Source organism: Perca fluviatilis, chromosome 12, assembly GCF_010015445.1.
Source record: "Perca fluviatilis chromosome 12, GENO_Pfluv_1.0, whole genome shotgun sequence".
Lineage (NCBI taxonomy): Eukaryota > Metazoa > Chordata > Actinopteri > Perciformes > Percidae > Perca > Perca fluviatilis.
In genome coordinates, this window is record NC_053123.1 from 9,183,661 (window position 1) to 9,209,966 (window position 26,306).

Genomic DNA, 26,306 nt, shown 5'->3' on the forward strand with positions numbered 1-26,306 from the left:
TACCCTTCTCATCTCCGTGCGTGCTGTAAAGCTGTCTGACAGCTCCAGCATTAGCTTAGCCTAGCACAGATCCTGCAGGTAACTGGTTCCAACTAGCCTACTGCTCCAAATTGTGACAAAAGTGACAAAATAACGCCAACATAGCGTTTACTTTTTTTACATGTTGGAGTAGTTAAAGCGGTACGTAATAACAGAGACACAGCCATCTTCTAACCGTAAACAAACCGGGAACTATATTCTCAGACAGGCTTGCTGCGAGCATATCACTCCGCCCAAGTACTATATTCTTCCGCCTGAGAATATAGTTCCCGGTTGGTTACTGTTAGAAGATGGCTGTGTCTCATGTTACGTTGTTTTTTGTACACGCTGTGACTCTACAAATCACAACATGTAAATAGGAACATGTTGGCGTTATTTTGTCACTTATTCGGAGCAGTAGGATTACTGGAACCATTCGCCTGCCTGTTCTGTTATGGGCTGATGCCGCTGGAGACGTCAGACAGCTTTACAGCACGCACGGAGATGAGAAGGGTATGTATCGACTTGTCTTACTCTCAGGGTTACGGTGAATAAGCTAAATTCCCAATAAGTCGGCGTGTTCCTTTAAATGTAAGATTTTATTTAATTTTTACTTGAAGGAAGAATGGAATCCATACTTTTGACAGTGTAGCCGCACACGTCTTGATGGCTTGGTTTCCACTAGGGAAAGAAAATAAAGACAGTGCTAAGCGAACCATCGTGCAACCATTTGTCATCTTGGAGAGATTTGCCACAAAATATACGGATGCATGGAATTATTTGCAAGACTGTACTCCCCCACACTAAATACAGCTAATAACAGTATTTTCATTAATATCTTAGACTTTCCTACATACAATTGAAATGAAGTACAATATTCAGCAATATTTAAAATGTTTCTAAACTCAGTTCCTTGTCCAAGAACAACAGGGAAGGGAAGAATAATCCCAGCTCAGCTCTCCATCCTGGATTTCCTGATAAAAGCACATTCACACTTGCACCTGTCTCTGCAAATATTCACTCCATCTCTCATTTATTTGAACTGAATCGTGTTTGACCGACAAAGTAAATAATGCATTTCCTGTTAAATGCCAGCTCTGGCTGGCTCCAGCTGTCTCGCTGGTCAAAGTTCACCTGTTCAACTTCAACCTGAAAAGAAGTGCTTTGATGCATCTCATGTCATGTTTGAAAATGAAGAAGTCAATCTTGCAGTGTTCCATTAGCATGTTTTGTACAGTATTATAGGCCTACTAGTGGCTGCGTTATTGCTCTCATAAACAGGTTATGATTGCTCTGCTGAATATTTCGTTATTTTTTATTCATTCCTTTGGAAGCAAGGAAAATGACCTTATTCAGAGAAACATTTTAAGGCAAGTTTCAGACTGACCCTAAATTTACATCACATGCCAAAGTTACAAACAGCAGCACATGAATGCATATTACATATTTACAAGTTGGATTATAAAAACATCAGTCGTGCTATATCCAAATACCACCCAAAGCTTTTCAGTTTATAGATCAGTCAGCCAAGGTTGCTCTTGTTCTCCATTTCTATTTCTCATTGTTGTTGAAATGCTCTCAATACATATTTTAAACAAAAAGTTATAATTTACAAGGTTTAAGGATTTTTGAAAGAGAGATCAACATTTCTCAACTAGCTGATGACACAGCCTTCTTTTGTTTGGTTTATAAATGATTTTAAATTGTTTTTTTCCTCACTGAAAAAGATCAAATCTAGTAAAATTGCAAGAAAAATGTGTAGTGACATATGTTGGAAACGACTGTTTTGATTAATCTCCCCTTGTGTGCCACTCTAAATGTTAATTTTATTTTCTCTAGCCTTTTTGCTTTTGACTTGTGTATTTTTAAGTAGTTCCCCTTCTTTGGTTTGCTTTTTTTTTGCTTCGGTAATTCTTTCTTGTACATTGAAAACATTTGTATTGTATCTACGCAGGTATATTCTTTTTCCCCTTCGAGAGTTTTGTATGTTGTGGTTTTTTGCAGCTAATGGAGTTAAAAATGCACTTCATTAATTCTAATTTCCAATTTATATTTAATTTAATTTTAATCATAATTCAATTTGAATCATCATTTAATGATTTGTTGGGAATTTGTGAATTTTATCTTGAGTTTAATTTATTTATCATATTGCTTGTTTCCTGCGGAGATGTTGTTGCGGCACTGCGCCTCTAATTGTACCTCCTAAGTTGCCGTAGGAGGAGACGTAGGCAGGTGGGCAGGTAGACGCTGGTAGGCAAGTTTGTTGATCTTCAACTTAGGGTAGGCAGACAGACGGTCGTTCGGTGTAATTCACTGCTTCCTTTCGTGCCGGGTAATCGGAGAGTTGTGTGTTGGAAACTTTGTGACTAGTTGTGATTTTGGATTGGATAGTGTGGGTTTTGTGAGGAACTGTTTGAAGGGGTATCCCTGAGCAGGTCTTAGCAAACTCAGTAGATAGATTCGAAGTGGAAAGCAAGTCGTGTGGTGAGTTTTCTGTAAAGGACAAATTGTCAGTGAACCTTGTTGTAACGATACATTCTCACACAGGTGGGGATACTTTATCTCAGAGTCAGCCCATGCCCAAGGGAGTGGATAGGGATGGGGGTGGCTGGAGCACAGTGAGTATACTCACTCACTGTGCTCTAGTGCTCCACCCCCATAGGCCTATAGGCCTAAAACAAATCACAAAAGACTGCAAGGTTATAATTCTCAGGATAGTGATATGGAAAACCCACAGGTTAAAGTACTAAGGCCTAATCCAAACAGTGATGAGGAATTTAAAGTTCTGATTAAAGTAAAAGGAGGGGCTGGATTTTCTACAGTCAGTCCCCTTAAATTGACAAATGAACTTAAAAAAGGGATTGGTGACATATTGCGTGCCTCTATTTTGCAGAATGGAATGATTTCAATTATATGTAAGTCGGAAACACAACAAGTTAAGGCTCTCAAAATTAAAACAAAAATTAATACAGAGGTAAAAGGAGTGATGTAGATTGTGCCAGTGGACATATCTGAGCAAGAGATATTGACTAGTTTAAAAGGTGGTAATGTTGTAGCTGTAAAACGCATGGGTAGAAATGAGAATGGTAGAGGAACTATCCCTATCCTTCTCTCCTTTAAAGACGATGTGTTACCGAAGAGGGTCATGTTGGGATGTATGAGCTATCCAGTGAAAGAGTATGACAGACCCCCTTTGAGATGCTTTCAGTGCCAGAGATATGGGCATGTGGCAGCTGTGTGTAATGGAAAGAGAAGATGTAGACAATGTAGTCAGGAGCATGACGGGAAAGATTGTAATGAACCTGTGAAATGTTGTAACTGTGGGGGTGAACATCCAGCTTCCTTCAGGGGGTGTCAAAACTATATCAAAGCAGAAAATGTGGAGAAAATTAAAAAAGAGAAGAAAATATCTTATGCTGAGGCAGTGAGAAGGCTGGAGTGTAATGGTGGGGTAAATCAAGATCAAGGTGTGATTAAAACAAAAGATGTAGTAAAGGGTCATGCTTTTACTGATGACTCTGTTGTGATTAGCAAAAAAGGACTACTGGCGTTCATGGTTGAAGCAATGTGGAGAGTTAAAATGGTGGCAAACAAAAAGTCAGATGTGGCACGTGAAATTGCTTCTGCTGCAGAAAAACTTTTGGGATTCAAGGGGATCAATCCAAAGGAATTGTGGGAATTTACGTATACTCAGGACAGTGCAGATCAAAGACCAAATGGGAGTCAACAGATAGAGTTGGATGACAATGAGGAAGAGGAAATGGACAGCAGACATGAAGACTATGAGGGTGATTAGTGTTTTTTGTATTATGTTTTACATAATGCAATGGAATGCTAGGAGTGTTGTTGCGAATGGGCAAGAGTTTAAACACTTGATAGACTGTTTTGGAGAAAAACCAGATATTATTTGTATTGAGGGAACTTGGTTGAACCTGAGATTAGATTTTAGAATACCGGGGTACAAATGTGAAAGGAAAGATAGGGAGAATATATCAGGAGGGGGGTTGTGCTACATTTATTAGAAATGGGATTCAGTATAGAAGAATTTAAATAAAAACTGTGTTAGAGTGTGTTATTACAGAAGTTTGGACTGATCGAGGGAAAATCTCTGTTGTAAATTTATATAATCCGTGCATTAAGCTATAAGAGAGGTACTTTCAGGAAATTGTAGATAAGATTTGTGTACCAGGGATTTGGGTTGGGGATTTTAATGCTCATAGTGAACTGTGGGGAGGTGAGAAGAGAGACAGAAATGGTCAAATTGTAGAAGATTTTATAGATAAAAATAATTGAATTGTGTTAAATGATGGTCGTCCTACATGGTTTAATATAAGTCGGTCAATGTCATCTTCCGTAGATATTACAATTGTATCAGCAGAGTTAGCATCGACCAGTAGGTGGGAGACAATGGATCTATATACAGTGGGAAGTGATCATGTGCCAATAATTAGTAAATTTGGTAGGTGTCTGCTTGATGAGCCAGTTCTTAGCTCCTTGCGTCTTAATTATAAAAGAGCTAACTGGATCAAGTTTGAGAATCAAGTGAATGTGGGATTATCACTGATAGATAGTGGAAAAAGGAGTAGATGAGTGGAATAGGTCTCTTAGCGAAGTATTGTGGGATGCAGCAGTAAAGAGTATTCCTAAGAAAAAAAGTACGAGTAAGAGGAGTAATGGTACCGTGGTGGACTGAAGAATGTAATTCGGCGGTCCGAGATAGGAATAGGGCATATAAAAATTTACGGAAACATCTATTAGAGAATTGGGCTGTTGAATATAAGAGGCTTAGAGCTAATAGACGTGTAATTAAAGAAGCAAAGAAGCAAAGGTGGAAGACTTTCTGTAATAAATTAGGACCGGATACGCCCTTACAAAAGGTGTGGCACCTAGTTCATAGAATGACCGGTATCTTTCGGCAGACAGAAATTCCTGTCATCCACTATGATGGGGATGAAGCTGTAAATAATAAAGGGTCAAGCAATTTCAAAAAGTGCATAGCTCTAAAAACGTAGATGATGTAAACAGGAGAAGGAGATGTCAAATATCAAGAACTAATATGGCTAAATTGCTGATTGATTGTGATAATGCTGATGATATTAATGTATTTTTCTCAATAGAAGAACTACAAAAAGCTATTGCTCAGGGTAAAGATACCTCACCTGGCAGGGATGGGTTGGGATATCAGTTATTTAAAAATTCTGGTGATTTGTTAGGAGAAAAAGTTATTGCCCAAATTAATAATGTATGGGAGAGTGGCTGTCTTCCTAAAGACTGGAAACCTGCTGTAATTATTCCCATTGTAAAACCAGGGAAAAGTTCTTATAGACCAATTGCATTAACCTCTGTTTTATGTAAAATTATGGAGCGCATGATTACAGATAGACTTGTGGATAAACTGGAGAAAAGTGGATATTTTGTGGAATATCAGAGTGGATTTAGGCAGGGGCGGTCAACAATGGATGCTGTTTTGGATTTAGATATTGACATTAAAAAAGCCATCGCAAATAAAGAAGCCGTTGTTGCAGTGTTTCTGGACATTGAAAAAGCTTATGATATGCTTTGGAAGGAGGGGTTGCTTATTGCACTTTATGATGCGGGAATCAGAGGAAGAATGTTTAACTGGATTAAGAATTTTTTAAGTGATAGGACGATTCAGGTAAGGGTGGGAGGGGAATTATCAGAGGAGCTTGGGGTAGAGAATGGTACCCCTCAAGGAAGTGTTATAAGCCCGGTCCTTTTTAATATACTAATTAATGGTATGTTTAGTAGAGTGGGAAAAGCATTTCGGTTTTCATTGTTTGCAGATGATGGGGCCCTCTGGAAGGGGAGGAACCTGTCCTATGTATTTGGCCAAATTCAAATTGCTTTGGAGAAGGTATCTGAATGGGCTAATGATTGGGGTTTTAAAATATCAATAGAAAAAACTAAATGCATGGTATTTGGATATAAGAAGACAATACATTTTAAATTCTTGGGGATATGGTTAGATGAAAGGTTGACATGGAAAAAGCATATTGAGATGGTTTCATCTAAGTGTGGGAAAATAATTAATGTTTTAAGGTGTGTGGCTGGGGCTGAGTGGGGGGCTGATAGTGACACTATGATGATGATATATAGAGCAATGATAAGATCAACTATTGATTATGGCTGTATGGTATATGGGGCAGCAGCCCCTTCAGTGATTAGCCAACTTGATATAGTCCAAGCAAAAGCTCTTACAGTGTGTAGTGGGGCGTTTCGTACAACACCAATATCTGCGCTATTAATAGAATCGGGGAGATGCCATTGGCTATAAGAAGACGTAAACTTGGGTTGAAGTATTTAAAGTGATGGTTCGGAGTAATTCACCCTAGGGTCCTTTGCACCATGACCTCGAGCCAAACACCCCCCCACAGAAGCTTTTTTCACCTGGGTCGAACATTGAGAGAGTTAGCTAGAGTAGCGTTATCAGCTGAATAGCTTAGCGCAGGGGCTAATGGACCCACGTTTGTACACCAGAAGTTTATGTAAATAACACTTGCCTGCTGGCTTCTGCTCTCTGCTGTTGTTGTTGCTGCAGTAAGACGAGTGTTTAGGTCAGTCTAACAAAACAACGAAAAGAGATGCAACAAAAATATTTATTAATTTAACTTTTTTTTTTAAAGTAAGTGCTGTAGTATAACTAGCAGGAGACAAGTAATAATTGAGGTAAGTTTGGAGACATTACCTTATTTAATCATTAAATTAATAAATATTTTTGTTGTAACTCTTTTCGGTTAGTAATTTGTAGATGGCCCTAAGCACTCGTCTAAATGCAGATAGCAGCAGCAGCAGCAACAGAGAGCTGAAGAGAGCAGGCAAGTGTTCATAAACTTCTGGTGTACTTACAAACTTTCCAATCCATCGTTTTATGAGAGCATAACCTATTTGTACTACTTGTAGACGTTTGGTATCATTTCGGGCATTATTAGTGGGGTAACTTACAAGATACAAACGTGGGTCCATTAGCCCCTGCGCTAAGCTATTCAGCTGATAACGCTACTCTAGCTAACTCTCCCAATGTTCGACCCAGGTGAAAAATGCTTCTGGGGGGGTGTTTGGCTCGAGGTCATGGTGCAAAGGACCCTAGGGTGAAATTACTCCGAACCATCACTTTAATGAAATTAAAAGGACAAACTGGAAAATTACCAATAAAAAAACCTACTGAGTCAGCATTGGGAGTTTATGGGAACAGCAAGATTGGTTAAAACAAACTTCGTAGAAGCACTTAAATCTATGGCAGATGACATTGGTATTGGGAATTTAAATGTATGTCCACCAGTATGTCGTTCAGATGTACCTTTTGTGGTTGATTCCAGATCCCATTGTTGATTTATATTTTTTGAAAACAAGCAAAAGAAAGATGTCAGAGGATGTAGTGGAGGAGATAAAAGCTCGGCAGGGTCACATATGGGGAGGCTATCTACAAATTTATACTGACGGATCGAAGGATCCTGAGAGTGGTAAAGTGGCTTTTGGTATTAGCATACCTGAAATAGGTTATAAAAAAGGATGTAGGATTTCAGATCGCTTATCAGTGTTTACTGCAGAGTTGGTGGCAGTTCTATGGGCATTAAGGTGGGTTGAAGATAACAAACAGGAACATTCTGTCATATGTAGTGATTCAGCTGCATCCCTAATTACAATTAAAGGTACCAAAACTAAGTCCAGGCCTGATGTGCTTGTGGAGATTATGCAGGTGTTGTATAGACTTCATAAAGCAGGGTATGAGGCGGGGTTTATGTGGGTTCTTGGCACACATTGGTGTGGAAGGTAATGAGGAGGCAGATGAGGTGGCAAAGAAAGCAGTGCAGGAGGAAAGAGTTCAAATTAATGTGCAGTATGGGTCACCAGACTACACTGAAATAATTAATAGGTCAGTAAAAGAAATGTGGCAAAATTCATGGGATTGTGAAAAGAAGGGGAGAACGTATTATTCAGTACAAAGAATGGTAGAGAAGAGATGCAGTAGTTTTATCCAGACTGAGGCTTGGCCACTGTGGGCTGAGGAGTGGGCTGGCTCTGATTTGTAAACATCCTGATGGAAAGTGTGAATGTGGAGACAAGGAAACAGTGAAGCCTGTATTAGTGCAGTGCAGGAAGTACTCTCGGCAGAGGAAGAAATTGTTCAGAGAACTGGGTGCAATTGGAGAAACTGTTTTTACTTTACGCACTTTATTGAATTTGGATAGTTGGAGCAAAGGGAAGAAACTGATGGAGTACTTGCGACATATTGGAGTATATAATAAGATGTAGCTAATTATAATTATTTCTACTTGAGGTGTGGATAGCGAGTAGAGACCAGAGGAGGGCAGCAATACGCCATAGATGCGTCTAGCCTGCCGGAAATAAGAAGAAGAAGAAGTAGAGAAGAAGTAGAAGTTTCCGTAGCTTCCGACCGTTTCGTCTTGTATTTTTGTATTGCTGAGGTAGGTAGCAAAATGCAAAATGCTGCTGCGCTATTTTATTGTTTTCTTTGAAAATTGTGTTGTGGCCCTTCAATGTATATTGTCTCAAAGTTAATACGATTTTAACTAGCTGTTTTGTGCCGTTTTTACGGTGAAATATACGTTTTAACGATTCTTTGTTTAACTTTTCTTTTCGCACTGTTACTGTGTAATGTAGCTAAATAACGGAGGCTCTACAGTCCATTTTGAGGGTGTAAATTCTGTTATTTAGCTAATGTTTAGGAGCAGAGGTTCGGATAGTAGAAAACAGTAGACCAGAAGCCAATTAGTGTGGGTATACGTGCAGTTTAGTGTCCCAAATTCCCCATACAATGTCCTTAATTTATTATGAACCTGCTAAACCACCTGTGTTACCCTAACCTTAACCTGTCTCAAATAAGACCCTCATCATTTGGGACACTCAGTTTTTGGAAAATAATTTGGGACACTAAACCGCACGTAAGCCATTAATGTGATATTGTCTTCTGCAGGTATGTGTATCTCTTTGTTAGACATTATATTCTTTTTGTTATATGCAGGCTTCAAAATTAACTTTTTCATCTACCAGCCAAATGGCTAATGAATGTTCAAATATTACCAGCCATTCAATAGATTACCATTGGGTTTTATGGCTGGTGAGTGAAGCAAATCTACCAGCCACTTGCATATTTCACCAGCATTTGGCTGGTAAACGGTGCTAATTTAGAACCCTGGATATGTGCAGTCACCTAAACCCACATACTGTTTAACTTTGCCTGCGGAAACTGTTAGAAAGTATAAAACATTATTTCTCATGTTTTTCACATATATTGTTATAATTCAAGTAATGTTTCCCAGTCTATTCTTATTGCTCCTGTTGGCTAGCAATGTGCACAGTAAGAGTTGAATGAGTGAATGACTATACTGTAATGCAATTTGTATGTATGGTAGAAAATGAGATCACCCTTGCTCAATACTGTCTTGTATTGCTGAGGAGCAGAGGTGCGGATAGTAGGAAACCGTAGACCAGAAGCCAGTTAATGTGATATGATTTTCTGCAGAGCAAATAAATATTGGGAGACCGTCAGCTGAAGTTGTCTCTTTCCTTACCCTGTCCACATCTGTTACACTAATTGACAGGAGAATTCAAGCTACTGTACGTCATCAACTAAGTGGCAAATGGCAAACACCTAATTTCATAACAGCTAGGCAGGAGGAGAGATGTCTGAAAAGGCTGACCAATAAAGCATATTTTCCCTATCTATTTTACAGTGCCTAATTCTAGGGCCGTTACTGCAGCTCAGCTGACAGACAAGGGGTGCTGTTGAGTTGGTTGTAACGAGTTGAAGAAAAAAGAAGAAGCGGCAAAAAAATAAATAAATATGGCTTCCACCTGGTCGGCACCAACTGAGGAGCTCTCCTGTCCGGTCTGTCGGGATATTTTTAAAGATCCTGTTCTTCTTCCTTGTAGCCACAGCTTTTGTAGTGCCTGTGTGCACAAATGGTGGACAACGAAACAACGACGTGAATGTCCCGTTTGCAAGACACTGTCTCCGACTAAAGTGCCACCACCTCGCAACCTGGTGTTGAAGAACCTGTGCGAGGCTTTTCTACTGGAGGTGGACTCTGGGGTTTTCTGCCGCCTCCACGCCGAGAAGTTCAAGCTCTACTGCCTGGACCACCAGACGCCTATCTGTGTTGTCTGTAGAGATTCAAGCCAACACAAAAACCACAGCTGCGTCCCCGTCAACGAGGCAGCAGAGTCTCACAGAAAGGATCTCCGGGAATACCTGAAAACTATACAGGAGAAAGTGGAACTCTTCGAAGAAGTAAAACTGAACTGGGAAAAGACAGATGGACCCATTTGTAATGAAGGTTTTATCACAGAACAGAAGATAAGAGAGGAGTTCAGGGTGCTTCAGCAGTTTTTGCTAACCGAGGAAGAGGTCAGGATTGCTGCACTGAAGGAAGAAGTGAAGCATAAAAGAAATATTATAAAGGAGAAGATTGCGGTTTTGACCAGTGAGATAAATGCCCTGTGTAATACTGTCCAAACCATAGACGCGGGGTTGAGAGATGTTGACGACACGTCATTCCTTTTAAAAGTCGATGCTTTAAAGAGCGCCGCTCACCTCCCCCTGCCGGATGACCCGGAGGAGGTCACAGCAGGAGCCCCCATCGACGTTGCCAAATACCTGGGAAATCTGAGCTTCACCATCTGGTGCAAAATGAAGGAGATAGTGTCCTACACCCCTGTCATCCTGAACCCCAACACCGCCCATCCAGAGATCCACCTGTCTGAAGGTTTGACCAATGTAAGACGTGGACCCAAACAGACTCTTGTTGCAACCCCAGAGAGGATGGAGCAGCACCGCAGCGTCTTGGGCTCTGAGGGCTTCACCTCAGGGAGTCACAGCTGGGAGGTGGAGACTGGAGACAATCATGTATGGGCACTGGGTGTGATGGCACAAGATGCCCAGAGGATGGGAGACAACGGGTCTGGCTTATGGATGGTGAGGTTTAGCAACAGTAAATACACAGCATTCTCCCCATCGTGCCCAGAGTCTGTCCTCCCGCTGAAGCACCGACTCCAGAGGGTCAGAGTGCACCTGGACTGGGACGGAGGGGAGCTGTCCTTCTTGGATCCAGATACCAACATTGCCATACACACCTTCACACACAAATTCACCGAAAGGCTGTTTCCGTACATCAACACCTGGAGTGACCGCCCACTTAAGATATTGCCAGTGAAGCTCTCTGTAACCATAACATGGTAGTTAGTTGGAGAACTACAAGATGAGAACGATTTGGTGATGTACCTGCTTTCCATCTGTAAAAAGAGAGAAGATAATATTACTTCTTTTTTATTTTTCATCAAGCCAGAACTTGTTTTTATCTCTGTGAGTGTATCATTGCAGCAACAAAAGTAATGGGATACAGTGGAGAATCTGAACACCGCAGAATGCACATGAATAATGCAAATTACTGTAGGTCAAGATTGCAGCAGTATTGGGAACATTTAATAATAGAGTATTGTATACCCATAGATGTTTGCAATGTTACATACACTACAAACTAGAAACTACCAAAATGCACGATTAGTAACTGAAAGAATTATGCAGAACTTCATAAAAATAAGTCGTCTGAACCATGATCATTATGCTGTGGTTAGATCACACTTTATACTTGAGTTGGGGCCTTTTCCTGCTAACCAGTTGGTAGATTTTACGTATTTGGCCTCTTTGTTAATGTTTTTGTTTCTCTACCACACTGTTGAAGTGCCTTATACTACATTTATATGCGTAACTTTGAATGGATGCACTAAAAGTGTACAAGTTAATTTAATAGACAAAAAAAAAGCGTTATCTTTGTTAAGTTTCCATCAGAGTGGTGGTGGTCTGCCTCACACACTAGTATTGAACAGTCAAAGAGTTTTGATTGATTGTATTTATTTCTCTGCTACACTGTTGGTGAGCCTTTATTTGTTACGGGAAAAAAATGCAATGCATAACCTTGACTGAATGCACTTGTAAGTGTATAAAAGGGGGAGAAATTTAATTGTATAGCCAAAAACAATAGTTGCCCATCAGAGTGGCTCTAGTATTGAACAGTTAAGAGTTTTGATTAATTGTAGGCTATTTTTTCGCTACCATGCTCTTTGTTTGTTCCAAAGACAATAAAACACTTTGTCTCTGAAAAAGAGTCAATTATAATACATGATTTCTTTCTTTATTCTCTTTATTTACAGTGTCGTAAATCATGGTATGATTAGTCATTTGTTTTTGTACATGCTTCTGCCAGCATATGATTCTTAATTAACAACGCACAGAATGAGCATTTGCAATTAAGTTATTTTGCTTAACTTCAATAGACCGTGATGTTCAATTTCATATTCTGTGCTCCTAAATTGAGCCTTCTCCCTGTCTGATTACAGCTGTCTCTCCAGCATTCATTGCTTTATGAGTTTGTGTTTTTTTTAAATAAAGAATTTCCATATCCATTGTGCAAATGGCTACGTGTCCGAGGTTAATCCATGGGTCGATGTTTATCATTATCCTGCAGACTTTTAAATCTGTCGTTTTTTTGGCTGTCTTTTCAATCTTGGCTTCAGTCTAAAGGTATAGGCCTGCTGCTGCTCCCATTACGTGAAATGTCTGTTAAAGCTGGAATATTTTTAAAGGATAAGAATTTAGAGTTCTTGATAAATAACCTGATTGAACATTTTCTTTATAGGTTTCTTTTTTTTGACAGGATAGCTAGGTGAGAAAGGGGGAATACATGCAGGAAATCGTCACAGGTCGGAATCGAACCCCAGGCCTCTGCATTGAGGCACACACCCCTCATATGTGCGCCTGCTCCTCCCACAGAACCAACCTGGCCACACATTTCATTCATAGGTGTAAATATTTAAAGGTCAAACCCCACATCAATGGTTGGAAAAATGAGCTTAAGCTTTTTTTGCTACATCTCTTCAATGCAAGACAAATGAAAACGCCAACAGACTTTTATTTGTTGGACATTACATTCCCTACTTGACTAAAAAGACCCCTAGTATCTTTATTTTCTTTATTTGTTAGGTTTTGTTGTATATATTGTCTCTACCTCAAAGCTGTCTAACACTGTTTTGACAAATGTACAAACACATTGTGCCTTGATTGTAGACCTATCACTATTGTACAATAAATAAAAAAAATCTGTCGTAAAACTGTCGTGCAACAACACCGTGACCACAGCTAAATCGCTTTACGGACATGTCATCATGTCGGCTGCGGCTGTCCTTGTAAATAAGAGGAGAACGTGTGAGTGTAAGAAGATGTTTGTTTGCGACGAAGAAAGTAACAGTAGTAGCTTTGTGTTTGCATTCAGTGGGGACATTTCCAGTTTCATACGGTTGCTTTACAATGTAGGTAATGTGTAGGAAATAAAATAACTAAAAGCTCAATGTGTCTAGCATGTGTTTCCGGGCAGTAGTGTTGTTTTCTAATGTTTTAGCGACATTATATAATGCTTGTCTCGCATTGCCAGACCTTACAGCACGTAAAGACATGTCAATCACTATCTCTAAACATGTCTTGCTAGGCTAACTTTAATTCGGCAGAGCTGAGAAAATGAAATATATTAATGTTAGCAGTATTTGACTCACAGCCCCGATACTAATACGGTTGCTAAAACTTCTTTTGTGTATGATTGTCGACGTCTATGTAATTTGGGCTTAAAACTCCAGCAGGAAGGTTATCGGTCATTTCACTCAGCCTATAGTGTCCGATAAATTCAGAAAATGGTCGTGAAATGCGACAGGAAAAGACAACTCCTAAGGTTTACCATTATGTTGTGTTCCCACTTTGTGACTGTTGATATGAGGTGAAATCACTGGAGTTGGCTTTATAATGTGTGCACTGGAACATACAGTAACATAATGCATTGTGTAAGCTAGTATCTTCACATGTTGTGTTAATGTCTTCTTTAACCTTAAAAACATAATGACCAAGTACAGTCGTATATGCACCTGTTAACTGAAGCTAACTGAATATGGTCTGTGATGATGCTATGGATGCTATTCCTTCAACTGGGCAACAAAGGTTCAAATCCCTGCCTGAAATGTCTTTGAGAGACAACTCTACTTAACCACTTTGAAAAGGGAAGGGATTTCCCTGAGTTCCCTGCATAGCTTAAACCTGCAGGCCTGTTGGTGTACTCACAATGTCTGCCTCCTTCACAGATCCCACCTACTGATACTGCAGCACCTAACTGACACAGAATCATACAACAAAGAGGTGGCATGGCGTCTCGCTTCCTCAAGTACGCAGTGCTTCTTCAGAAGTACAGGACTCCGCTGATGATTGCGAGCTGTGGTGGGGTCTTTGCTGCCAACATGTTCCACCATGTCTTCCCTGAAGTGTCCTACCGTCCGCTCTATCAGGCCTGGTTCAAAGGAGAACCGGTCACGCTGTCTGAAAAGCTTGAGGATGTTTTCCAGCAGGTAGTGTTTTTTTTTTTTCCTATCTACCTTTAACGTTACATCGGGGGTGGCAGTAGCTCAGACAGTAGGGGAGTTGGGTCGGGAACCGGAGGGTTGCTGGTTCAAGTCCCCATACGGACCAAAAGTATGGTGGTGGACTGGTAGCTGGAGAGGTGCCAGTTCACCTCCTGGGCACTGCCAAGGTGCTGTTGAGCAAGGCACCGAACCCCCAACTGCTCAGGCACTCTGACATCTCTCCATTAGTGCATGTATAGGTACTGAGCATGTGTAATTCAGGCTTGTGTGTAATAACAACAGAATGAAAAACATTGTAATTTCCCCTTGCGGGATTGATAAAGTATACATTATTATTATTATTATTGAAAATATTTACTTTCAGATGGTACAACTGAGATTAAAGACCCAAAGACATTACACCTAGTGTAGGAGCCACATATTGTATGTTGTTTATGGTCTCATTTATGTTGTTTATTGATTATTATATTGTGCACTTATATTGTAGGTGGTGGGAGTTTTCATTGCGGTTTGAGCGGAAGAAAATAACGCATTTGTTTGCTTCACCTGTTCACCTGTTTTTTTGGGCTTTGACAGAGAGGGGGGTGAGCCTGGGAGCGAACACTTTGTGTTGCCCGCCGCACTAACGCGCTTATTTCGACTCCCAAAGTATTACCATTTGGTAACTGCAGTGGTAGTTGTATTTTACGTGTGGATGAATAAATCATTGCAATACCATTTTGAGCGCGTCACAGTGCCTTTATGCATCTCTCAGTGTTTAGTTCCTCGCGGCAGCACTTTGTTGGACTGCTTACAGCCGCAACACCTAGACATTCAGTTCATTGCCAACTAGTAAACTATTTACAAAGCACTCTATTCTAGCAATAACAGTTATGTCAGGGTAATTTGCATTAAATGCATGCAACAACATTTTTACAGAAGTTAAAGTAAGAAAGTAGTCAAAGAAAGAAGATACAGGCATTATAAATTCAATACATGGCAGCACTCACAAGGCATAGATTCAGTTCTTCAAAAGAATATATTCATAGTTAAAGGAGAAGCAATACCATTAAATAGGGCTGGGACCATATGCTTCTGTCCCGATTCTTTTTACGATAAATGGGTGCCGATTTGATTTGTATTGTGATTTTCATTTAAGTATTTAAATTTAAGCAAAAGTATTGCGATTGCGTAGTGTTGAGTATTGCGATTTTCTTTTCTTTCTTTAACAAAAACAAAATTTGAATAATACACTAGAGTCAATGTAACATGAGACATTTCTAAAAACTGTTCTCTAAGAAGAAGCACATCACATCAGTCAGTCAAGTCTGACATTTACTTCATTAGTAAAGAAGTAAATGTGTTTTCAGCATTTTCTGCTTTCGCTCTGTTTTGCTGCAAACGGATATGATGTAGTTGCCGTCAGCGGTACTGCATAAACAAAAAAATATGTTGGTGAATCATTGGTAAAAAATAAATAAATAAAAAATATTGATTCTAGAGAAAGCAATCATTAAAAAAATTGTCAGAAAAAATTCAAGATACATACGATTTTAGATATTTTCTCCCCCCCCACCCATACTATTGAAATAGAGTATCACAATGTGCGGTGAAAAAGGTGACATAAAATACAAATGCCAATGTTGTTGTTGTCATTTGTAGGTGTTGAAGGATTATGGCGTCAGCTCCCCCAAGAATTTCTCTGCCTTCGCTTCCTTTGGGTTCCATCCGGTTGGTGCTGGTGTCCCTTGGCTTTCAAGGGCCCAAATTGGCATCCCAGCAAACTTCAACAGCAAGTCCGATGATCCAAGCGGAATCACCAACCGCACCATTTTCATCAACGGCAAAGCGGTGGATTGGAGCAGTGAAACTGGCTCAGCGCTACAGGAGGCACTGGTCTTTTCCCTTGAGGCACAGAAGTTTGCCATAGCACGAGAAGTGGCCCGCTTGCAGTCCGGAGGACCTGTTGTAAATGCTGCCGTTGCCCCGTTCTGCCTGGGTGGGGTTTGGGTGTACAGCGTGCTAATGAAGCAGTTGTTTGGGCTCCACGCCGGGCCTCCACTACTTCGCGGGGGTGTGAACATTCTGGCGCTGGGGCTCGGCGCCGTGTCCTACTTCCTCACCTCGGATGCCGTCAGCCAGTGGATTGACTATAGCTCAGACCGGCGAGCGGCAGGAGTGTCCCGTGATTATGCCAAAGGAGGGGTGGAGTTTTACGATAAGATTCTGTCCAGAAACAAGACACTGCGCACCCTGATGGGGCAGAAGGGAGAGGAGATGTATGCTCCGAGTGGTAACTTGTTTCCTGCTCACCTCCTTAACATGAAACACACACCATACACATCCAGGAGGGAAGGGATCCTCACTCTGCTGAGAGAGGAAAAAGCTTGAAAAGAATTCAGGGGGGGTGGATGGGGTGGGTGTTGAGAATTAAAGTTGATGTCATCTGAACCTATAATGATAAATGAAGTTGTGCTTATATTTATATAAACTGTTGAAAAATAGCAAAGTTCCTGAGCATTTTTTGAGAACAAAATACCCCGGGCAAAAGAATTCAAATGTACGAACTGAATTAAGTAATAAGTCCATTATGGAGGAAAATATGTTGGATTGTTATGATGGAATGGACAGACTAGCGCTTATACTATCTGTACTATTCATTAAAATGAAGACAAACTTTATTGTTTCAGATTCATGTTTTGGCGCGTAGCAATGAACTCCCACAATGTAGTTGTATGTACCATCCATTGGGCATACTTAAAGTAGACCTCATGATATGGAACTGGTTAATGGAGTGTTTATCCCAACGCTTTGTTAAAAAAAAAAAAAAAAAAGCTCTTTCCCTGTGCTCTTTATTCCTAAAGCAATCTATTTGTCCTCATGAATAACGTCTAATTGTGTCCACTATAATGAACAGCAGCATTATTTTATCCTTCTCAGGATAATAACCTTTTAAGTAAAGTAACATTGTGTGCATCACACATCATTTGCATGACCCTAACTAATTTGTTTACCGATAATAATCTTAATATGCAGCTTATTGTGGCTCAGAACTCATCATATAGCACCCAAGTTCCCTTAGGTCGTCTGTCTGCATATTAACAAGGTTCAGATATGGCGTTTTAATTACAGTTTCCGATCTTGTACCCTGTGGACTGAACTAAATATAGAAGCATAATTTAAATCCTTTGATTTAGCTAAAATTTACATGATGTGGTTTATACATGATATGCAGCAATATGAAGTATAAATAGTGTGTTCTCTAGTGCAACATAGCGGACACAGGAAATGGTGCACAATTTGAAATATGTAATTTCCAACGCTATGCCCTATATGGAGGGAATTTAGTCAAAATATTGCGTGCAGTGTTCGACGGCCATCGAAATACACGGCCGCATCGACGTGTGAGGGCCCGTTCATCGCTGCTTGGCAGCTTTCGTTAATAGTGTTGTAGATAGACACACGCTGACTTTTTACATCATTGTCCCTAGGGGAGACCATGTGGAATCCACTGTTTTTCTTCGATGGGTCAAGAGATTTCAAATTAGAAGGCACGTGTTCTGATAAAATCTGGACCCAAAAAAAGCATGCAGATGGCAGACCTGGTGGAGTAAAGGGAGGAACAGTTCTTAATCAGGACAGCTTGGGTTCAGTGTTCTCTGACAGCAAGTCAGAGGGCCCTTGAGCAAGATGCAGAATGTGTTCCAGATCCATGATTATGCAGCAGATTGTGGGCTTTGACACCCTACACTCCTTATCAAGAAATGCTTTCCCCAATATGTGAACCAAATGTTTCTGTTTTTGTACCAAGATAATCCACTTATTATCGGTTCATACTGCGTACTACTACTCCATCATAACTACAAAGTGGCTTTTGAAACATACATATCAACAACACTGGGCTTATTGTCTTGTTCTCACCACTCCGCTTCATCTGCTTACTTCATTTTATGCCAAACAGAGTGTACAATGGTCCATTGTTAGTTGCATTGTAGGCATTGTGTTTCTTTTTTAAGCCACTTGAGGTCAGCACAGCCCACCTTACCACTCTCACCAATTCTTACAATCGTTCTTTCACAGTGTCTTATGAATGACAGGGCTACAGATTAATTTGGTCTGAATGGGCAGGCTTGCATATAAACTGAATGGGAACAAGAAAAAATAGTTTTGAAAGTCACACAATGATATTCTTTCTGAAATTAAGACTCCTGTGGGAAATGGCTCTTTTCATAATGAAATTCAAGTTAAAAATATATTCCAATTGCGATAAAATCCAAGTGTGTGTGTGTTTGCAAATTACAGTATCCCTCTGCAAACACTGTAGAAAAGAAAGTTGAGAAAGTATTTAAGTGTATATTCTATTCTGGTGACCTTTAAAAAAATCTGTATTATTTTATTTGTATGAGTGCATTATATATTGTTATCCAAAGGGTTTGAGCTATACTAAAAAATAAAGCATTCAATTATATTCAAGTATTTTGCAATACATAATACCAGAATATATGCAAACTGCATTGTCAATACAGCACCTCATTTTCTATTAATCAGACGGGAGGTAGCCTACTGTAGGCTATGCACTAGCAGATAACTGCCTATGGTAATATATGTGATTTGTTTTATTTTTTTATATTTTACATCATGTCAAATCGAAATAATGGAAACATTCTGCAATGTATTAAACATATTCCACATGTACTGTTACATTATTCAGTATATACACATACATTTTGCAGTCCATATTAAGATAGGTAACATATAATAGTATTTTTTTTTTTTTTTTACAACTTTATTGCAGAAAAATACATTCAAATATACGGTAGTATCTGTCGGCTCTTGATATCAGTGATGCACATGTTTTGGCAGCATCATTTGATTGACACCAATAAAGAACAATGTGTTATTTGTAAGCTAAGTGTGGGTATTTTTAAGCAATAGCTCACGACAGGACGTGGTATGTTGTGATTATATCAAGGGGCGTTGTTCGGCCCCGACCATAGACTGCGAAGCCAGATTATTTTGGAGCAGTTGGGTGCACTCATAAACAAACAGCGCGCCTCCCGCTCCGTGGCCCCGCCCCTGTGCGCTCGGTTTGCGCCATTACGTCAAGCTATGCTGATAGCTGCTGTGCTGCAAGGCAGGCAGGCAGGCAGGCAAAGCAGCTGCAGAGACCGGGGGACGCTGACAACAACGGATAGGCTCATGTTAGGAAAGTCAGAAACGCATCATTTGCCTATTTTGTGATTTGATGTCCAAAGATTTTTACTTGTAACCTTTTCGCGTATCACAGTTTCCTTATTTTTACGCATGCGTGGGAATATATTTTTCGTTCTCTCGACCTGAAATGACTGCTAGTCGCCGTGTCTAGCCAATGGTTACTGCGGGGGCTCCTGTCTTGTGGATTATCCGTCGTCGCCGAGCCAGTCGCATGGTCGAGCCCGGAGGAGGCCCTGCTCTGCTGGATGGATGTGTGTGAAGCAGCGCCGGACTCCAAGTACTGATGAAGACAATGATAATGATGATGCTCGGGTTTCATCGGCAGCGGGTAAACTGATCTTGGATGTTTGGGCTATATCGGCCCTACACAAAACATTTTCTCATACAGCAAACATTATATTCCTTAAAAACTGGACGCCCCTGGAGCAGTTTATGACGGTAAGAAAGACACTCACTCACAGGCCACCAGTTTTTACAGCCAGCTGACGTTAGCTAGCTAGTTAGCTTAGCGCTGTCACTTTTATCCAAGTTGCTCCTCGCACAGCTAAAAGGCTAAAATTGCAAAAAATAACATGGGGATAACGCTTCTCCAAATGGCCTGTTTTGTTATTACACTAGTGTCTGTTTGACTGGGACCTCACCTCAAGAAATAGAAAGCCGTAATACACATTTTATTCCATAACCTCAATAGTTGTGTAGCTTGCTTGTTAGCTAGCTGCTTCTCAGCCCATTCAATGTCCTGCAGCTTACTTTACGTAGCTGCGAAACAGTCGCTAATCCAATGTGCGCAGTGTTGGTTTGCATTTTAAGGTTTATTGAATTAATAAAACTTTGTCCGGCCTTGCTCAAATCGGCGTTTATAATTGAGTTAAATAGGCCGTAAATAGCTCATTCATTATACAGTGCACACAATAAGCCCTTTAATGACAGAGACTAGTTGGCGTTCAATGGAACAAGTGCGGCGTCAGTTGTGTTACGGGTGGCTTTAAAGATGACATTCCTATATCATATGTAATAACCATTAATTAGTGATTATTGAGTGATTTGCTTTGCCCGTATCTCGGTTGAATGTGTTGTTTCACTGAGCAACTAATGTGTTTCTTTTATCATACAGCATCAGCGGTTAATAGCTAGCGAATACAGACCCCTCAAATAAAATGCATGTAGGTTTTTTTTAGGTTCATTGTAAATGACTGAAAAGGACCCATGTCTGCTGACCGAAAAGCTGTTAACTGGGTGGTGTTAAGTAATAGATGTGATGTGAGTGAGTGTTTACTGTGATGAGGCGTCCTCCTTTTTCTTTCGATGACGTAATCCTCCAGCATCCATGCCACATCTTTTGGGTCGCCGTCGGTTCCTCTGCTGCCTGCTGCTTGACAGTCTGCTGCCGCTGCTGAGATCATATGGACCCTGCTCTGTCGTGTTTGTCTAGCCTCGATCTCTCCCTCCTTGGCTCTTTCTTGCCTCGTTCTCTATCTAAAGAGTCTTAGCTTAAGAGTCACATTTGGTTCTGAATGGGATCTCAGTTAGGGGCAGCATAGACGAATTGTGAATGAACTCCAGTAGCTGGGTTCAGTGTTCCAAGTGTCCCAGTGTCCCAGGGTCCTCAGGGGATCTGTGAAGGGGGCACCATTAACCCCCACACCCTCAGCCCACATGACATATAGCCTTTTTTTTTTTTTAAATAAAAGATAAAGTGGCAATTGCTTTGACAATAGCTTTTCCACAGTATCCATTTCTGAAAGAATCCATACAAACAAAAGCTTTAGCAGTTGGGGGTCCCAAAAAAAATGGGTGTCTTTGACCTATGTTGGAATTAACCTGAATATGTTTGGGAATCCTTGTCTGAGGCTGATGTTGCTGAACTACTTATCTTGGGAATTAGGCCTGAATGTTACACATTGTTTTATTTAGGACACCGTTCTAGGCTGTTGATTGCCACCATATTAAATCTGTGGTAGTAAGTATTATTTTGCAACAGAGATATTTTTAGCTTTGAAAGTGTAAAGATGAGAGTTAGGCATCCAGGTTTCTTTAAAGTCACAATCTCACGTATTCCATATCTGATAGCTGAAACATACAGTGTGATTGGAGGCTGTGCAGTGGGCACTTAAACATGACAAAATAAGGCTGAGCAAAGGTTATTTTCATGGATTTTGTTACGTGCAGTCTAACCATTTTTATTTACTAATATAAACTCCTAAATGGTGTGCTGAGGAGAATCCTGGATTGAACTACATTTCTTTGCTTTTGCTCTCCTCCAAACCCGAAGAAGCCTTGAGTTTTAAGAGTGGATGGACTCAGCTGGTGAGGAATAAATTGCCTGTGGCAATGGCCCTGGTTTACTTGAGAAGCGCACCTGAACCGTGTGTGTGTGTGTGTGTGTTGTGTTTGTTGTTTGTGTGTGTGTGTGTGTGTGTGTGTGTGTGTGTGTGTGTGTGTGTGTGTGTGTGTGTGTGTGTGTGTGTGTGTGTGTGTGTGTGTGTGTGTGTGTGTGTGTGTGTGTGTGTGTGTGTGTGTGTGTGTGTGTGTGTGTGTGTGTGTGTGTGTGTGTGTGTGTGTGTGTGTGTGTGTGTGTGTGAGAGAGTGTGAGAGAGTGTGGAGAGAGTGTGAGAGAGTGTGAGAGAGTGTGAGAGAGAGTGTGAAGAGGAGAGAGTGTGTGAGAGAGTGTGTGAGTTAGAGGGAGAACAGATAGTAAAAAGGGAGAGGAAGTAGTGAGGAGAGCATATGGATACTGGAAGATGGAGGAGGCACAGGTGTGGCAGGGGTAGTGGGGTTAGTCTGCACATGCTTAAACTTAGCACAAAAAGTAAGGAAATTTTGTGTTTGGTATTATTATTTCTCTGTGGTAACAATGCTTTTTGGCAATAAATCTTACACCGTTGGAAAGCCTGTTTCGTTCTCTTTCAAATGGTGTCCCATTTGTAAGGAACATGTAAGCGCTGAGTATGTGGGTTTAGCCCATGAAAAATTGGTCAAATCTTCTCTGCCAGTGCCAAACAGCTTATTCTGCCATTGACTTGTTTGGTGGATTGGATGATTGAAGTTTGAAGAAACAAGACATATTGGCAATTTAACAATTTATTCATTTCACAAACAGGAGCCTTAGTAGCGTGTGGAAGAACCATACACAGCCACAACAGCCTGGCACCTCCTCCACATGCTGGTCACCAGCCTGGTCACACACTGCTGTGGGATGGCATCCCATTCTTCAACCAGCATTTGTCGCAAGTCAGCCAACGTGGTTGTGTTGGTCACTCTGGCATGAACAGCACACCCAAGCTGATCCCACAAGTGTTCAATGGGGTTGAGGTCAGGACTGCTAGCAGGCCATTCCATCCTCTCCACTCCCACATTCTGGAGGTAGTCTCTGATAAACCCTGCCCTGTGGGGGCGAGCGTTGTCATCTTGGAGGATAGAGTTCAGTCCCAGACTGTGGAGATATGGGATTGCCACTGGTTGCAGAATCTCCTCTCTATATCTCTCTGCATTGAGATTGCCTCCAATGATGACAAGCCTCGTTTTTCCAGTGAGGGAGATGCCGCCCCACACCATCACACCAGAAGGTGTTAACTTTATCGGTGCAGCAATCAGCATAGCGTTCTCCGCGTCTTCTCCACACTTTGACCCTATGACCCAACTGCCGTAGGCAGAATCATCCAATCCACCAAACACCAAGCGAGTCAATGGCAGAATAAGCTGTTCGGCACTGGCAAAGAAGATTTGGCAAATTTTTCAGGGGCGCAACCCACATACTCAGCGCTGCTGCTCATCCCACAAATGCATGTTCCTTACAAATGGGGCACCATTTGAAAGGGAACTAAACAGGCTTTCCAACGGTATAAGATTTATTGCCAAAAAGCATTGTTACCACAGAGAAATAATCTACCAAACACAAATTTCCTTACTTTTTGTGCTAAGTTTAGTAAAGGACAGGGGGATCCCATGGGATCAAATCGGGAGTTAAGTAGTATAGTCCGATCCTAAAGCAAATTGCTTAAATTTAAATGTGGACGTGGTGCAAGAGCAAACTGTAATTTACCCGTACCTTTATTTTCAACAATTCTTAGTCATTTCTGCTTATTGTTAGAATCAGAGGTTGACTAATCATTTCTGCCAAAGGCCTCACTTTAGTCAAAATTATTCTCAGTCTTGGGGCAAAGCTGGCAGGCCTGTACTATTTCCACAACAGTTTGAAAATCTGTTGGTCAACATTGCCTGTCGCTTGACAACAAGGGCAAAAATTAGGCTACCTTGAGTTGTGCGAGGAATTTCTTATTTTATCCAACTTGATGATATTTCTGTTGTTTCAACTAGAACTGAAGAAGCTATATTAAATGAGGAATATTGTTGACTAATTCAGTTTTACTGCTCCCACTATAATATCTTCAATACTTTGGTAGGTGGTGCGAGCATTAGGCTCTTTCATTAGCGTTAATGTGGTAAGCTGGGAGGTGCAGCAAATTAATGTCCACTTTGATGTCCTTAGACCTCTCACCACCAATTTATCATCATGCCATTTTTACAGATGTGTCTCCACAGGTTTGGCTGGTGCCTGTAGAGAAGATGCATAAAGAGGTCAGCCTCCTGGTTAAACATCATAAACCAGCTCACATAGCAAAGTAGTCAAAGGTCAATCATTGTTCTTGTCGGTACAGCTGAGATGTGTATGCAATGTGGGAAGGGCTCGGAGCACAGAACGTTACAAAATGTGTAGGACGTTATGTGCCCAAAGATCCTCCGTTTCATACAAGAAGTCAATGTTTACTAGGGAAATACCATTTCCTTAGGTAAGATGTTTTAATGCTGCATTTCTGTTTTAGTCTCATAATTGTGTCAGTCCAGGCGGATGTCATCTTTATGCACCCTGAGCTTCAGTTTCTGTCTCTCTGACTCTCTGTCTTTCCACCACTTACGCCTTTCTCGCCCGCTTATCCCCTCTTTGCTGTGAGTTTTAATTTGACTCTTCCTTTTTCCCTATCTTTGTCTGACACCTTAGGTCTGGTTAGTCTCCACGTTGGAAAGACACACCCTACCTTTCAGCATGGTGCTCAGTAGTGCTGACAGCTCACTATTGGCGCTAACTGACAGTGTTGGTAAGAAGGCGGCTGGCAGGGTGCTGCAGGCAAGATACATTATCAGGCTTCAAAGATGCTAGTAATTGCGTATCTTGCATTGGTAGGCTTGGATCCATTGCCAGAAGAGCTATGAAAAAAAGTTACTTACTTACTGCCCATTATGTCTGTTGGCATGTAGGGCAACAACAAAGGATTTCCACTCTTGTCTGTTTTGGGCCAGTGTCTTTATAGAGCCCCACGTGTGACATAGGGTCTTCAGCTCCCCCTCCACCGTCCTGCGTCAGATATTCTTGGGTCGGCCTCTTTTACGTTTGCCATCTGGTGTCCAGTGAAGGGCAGTTTGCCTGATGTTTTCTTGCTCTCTATGTATTACATGTCCAATCCATTTCCATCGCCTTCTCATAATGATGGTAGCCATTTTGTCATGTTTAATAAAAAAATAAAAAAAAATAAAAAGTTTGCATTAGTAATTGACTTTCACTTGTGTCACCATAATGTAGTGTTTTTATTAGTTGTCTGTGCAGGGCTACCAAGTTCCTTTTTATCACCCCCTACACAAACTGATGACTTGATTATGAAGACCGCACACTTGTGCATGTTTCAAATTGAGTGGTACTAGCCTTTTTAAGATCCTCCTCTTTATTTGAGTGGGACCAGGCTCGCTGTGACCTATGCTGACTGTTGTGACAGCCCTGTCAAAGAGCAGCCTGTTCATGTTTAACCAAGAGGACCAGCTGCATGCCCATTCTATTATAACCCTTTGGAAAGCTCACAGTCCTATTTGCAGTTGGGAAGCGCAGTAAGCAGAGCCACTGATAGACAGAGTTCATCCATTTCAGTTTACAGTGGCTGCACACCGACCCGACTGTTGCCAAGTTACTGGTGATTTTGTGTCATCTCGTTTCTTGAATGCTGTGCATCTTGCATCAGTAATTGCATGACGGGACATTACTGCCAATAAGTCACTCTGAAATGGGAGGCAAAATAGTCGGCATACATTTACAAATATGCCTAATTTGGCACAAGTCGGCATAAATACAATTTTGCCTAACGTGGCACAGGCTGGTAGCATCCTCAGATCACCGTCGTTGTCCTGATCGACCAGTGCTTTCAGTCTGACTGGCAGTCCTTAGGAGAACCAGCCAAACAGCCTTCCATTCACATAAACACCCAGCCAGATAGCGCCCAGAAAGGCAGCTAGTTAGTGGTCTGTTGCTGGGGCGGACATGGCACAACTCTTTAGCAAAATCATCTCCCAAGCCCCAAACACAGCTGTGTTTATTCAGTGCAAGATACCACAGCTACAGAATGTCAGGACGAAGGTGCCTTGACAGATCTAGAGTCCCAAAATGAAAAGCAAGTAGTGCCATATTAATGAGTTGTGATTATTAGTAAAGAATAATGTCATTAGGATGCATCGGTCATGTTTACGTTTGTAAATTTTAAGCCCTGACTAAAAATAATTATTTTCTGCCTGTGAACGCTCAGGCAAAAATAACAGTGGCCTAGTAAATATGGTGTAGATGGGTTGAGTTCTAGCAGGGAAGTAGCCTTTTCTTTTATTTAGGAGGAAGCAAA

At 41.0% G+C, this 26,306-nt stretch overlaps 3 protein-coding genes across 8 annotated transcripts in view; all 3 read left to right on the plus strand.

Moving 5' to 3' along the window:
* The first annotated feature begins 2,275 nt into the window (after positions 1–2,275).
* LOC120569945 (zinc-binding protein A33-like) lies at positions 2,276–12,467 on the plus strand. Of its 4 annotated transcripts, XM_039818163.1 has the most exons (3): positions 2,276–2,502; positions 8,318–8,465; positions 9,735–12,467. In XM_039818163.1, exon 3 carries the CDS (start codon positions 9,845–9,847, stop codon positions 11,237–11,239), a length of 1,395 nt encoding a protein of 464 aa, XP_039674097.1. In that variant the 5' UTR covers positions 2,276–2,502; positions 8,318–8,465; positions 9,735–9,844; the 3' UTR covers positions 11,240–12,467. The 4 variants fall into 4 exon arrangements, with proteins under 4 accessions (XP_039674097.1, XP_039674099.1, XP_039674100.1 ...); XM_039818165.1 differs by lacking the exon at positions 8,318–8,465; XM_039818166.1 differs by lacking the exon at positions 8,318–8,465 and having other exon boundaries at positions 2,281–2,298.
* A 689-nt stretch (positions 12,468–13,156) lies between these two features.
* On the plus strand, positions 13,157–17,117 carry tmem177 (transmembrane protein 177). Of its 3 annotated transcripts, none has more exons than XM_039818168.1 (3): positions 13,157–13,261; positions 14,182–14,442; positions 16,099–17,117. In XM_039818168.1, exons 2-3 carry the CDS (start codon positions 14,242–14,244, stop codon positions 16,825–16,827), a joined length of 930 nt encoding a protein of 309 aa, XP_039674102.1. In that variant the 5' UTR covers positions 13,157–13,261; positions 14,182–14,241; the 3' UTR covers positions 16,828–17,117. The 3 variants fall into 3 exon arrangements, with proteins under 3 accessions (XP_039674102.1, XP_039674103.1, XP_039674101.1); XM_039818169.1 differs by having other exon boundaries at positions 13,174–13,267; XM_039818167.1 differs by having other exon boundaries at positions 13,188–13,365.
* Positions 17,118–19,554: 2,437 nt separating this feature from the next.
* ptpn4a (protein tyrosine phosphatase non-receptor type 4a) overlaps positions 19,555–26,306 on the plus strand; it is an 81,026-nt gene continuing 74,274 nt past the window's right edge. Inside the window, exon 1 of the mRNA XM_039818215.1 lies at positions 19,555–20,088. The gene's annotated coding sequence lies outside the window, so the exon portion shown is untranslated. The remainder of the gene's footprint in view (positions 20,089–26,306) is intronic.

Coding starts and splice junctions, on each gene's coding strand:
- LOC120569945 (XM_039818163.1), top strand. CDS start 9,845: ATGGCTTCCACCTGGTCGGCACCAACTGAGGAGCTCTCCTGTCCGGTC.
- tmem177 (XM_039818168.1), top strand. CDS start 14,242: ATGGCGTCTCGCTTCCTCAAGTACGCAGTGCTTCTTCAGAAGTACAGG. Junction 14,443..16,098: donor TTGAGGATGTTTTCCAGCAG/GTAGTGTTTTTT, acceptor TGTCATTTGTAG/GTGTTGAAGGATTATGGCGT.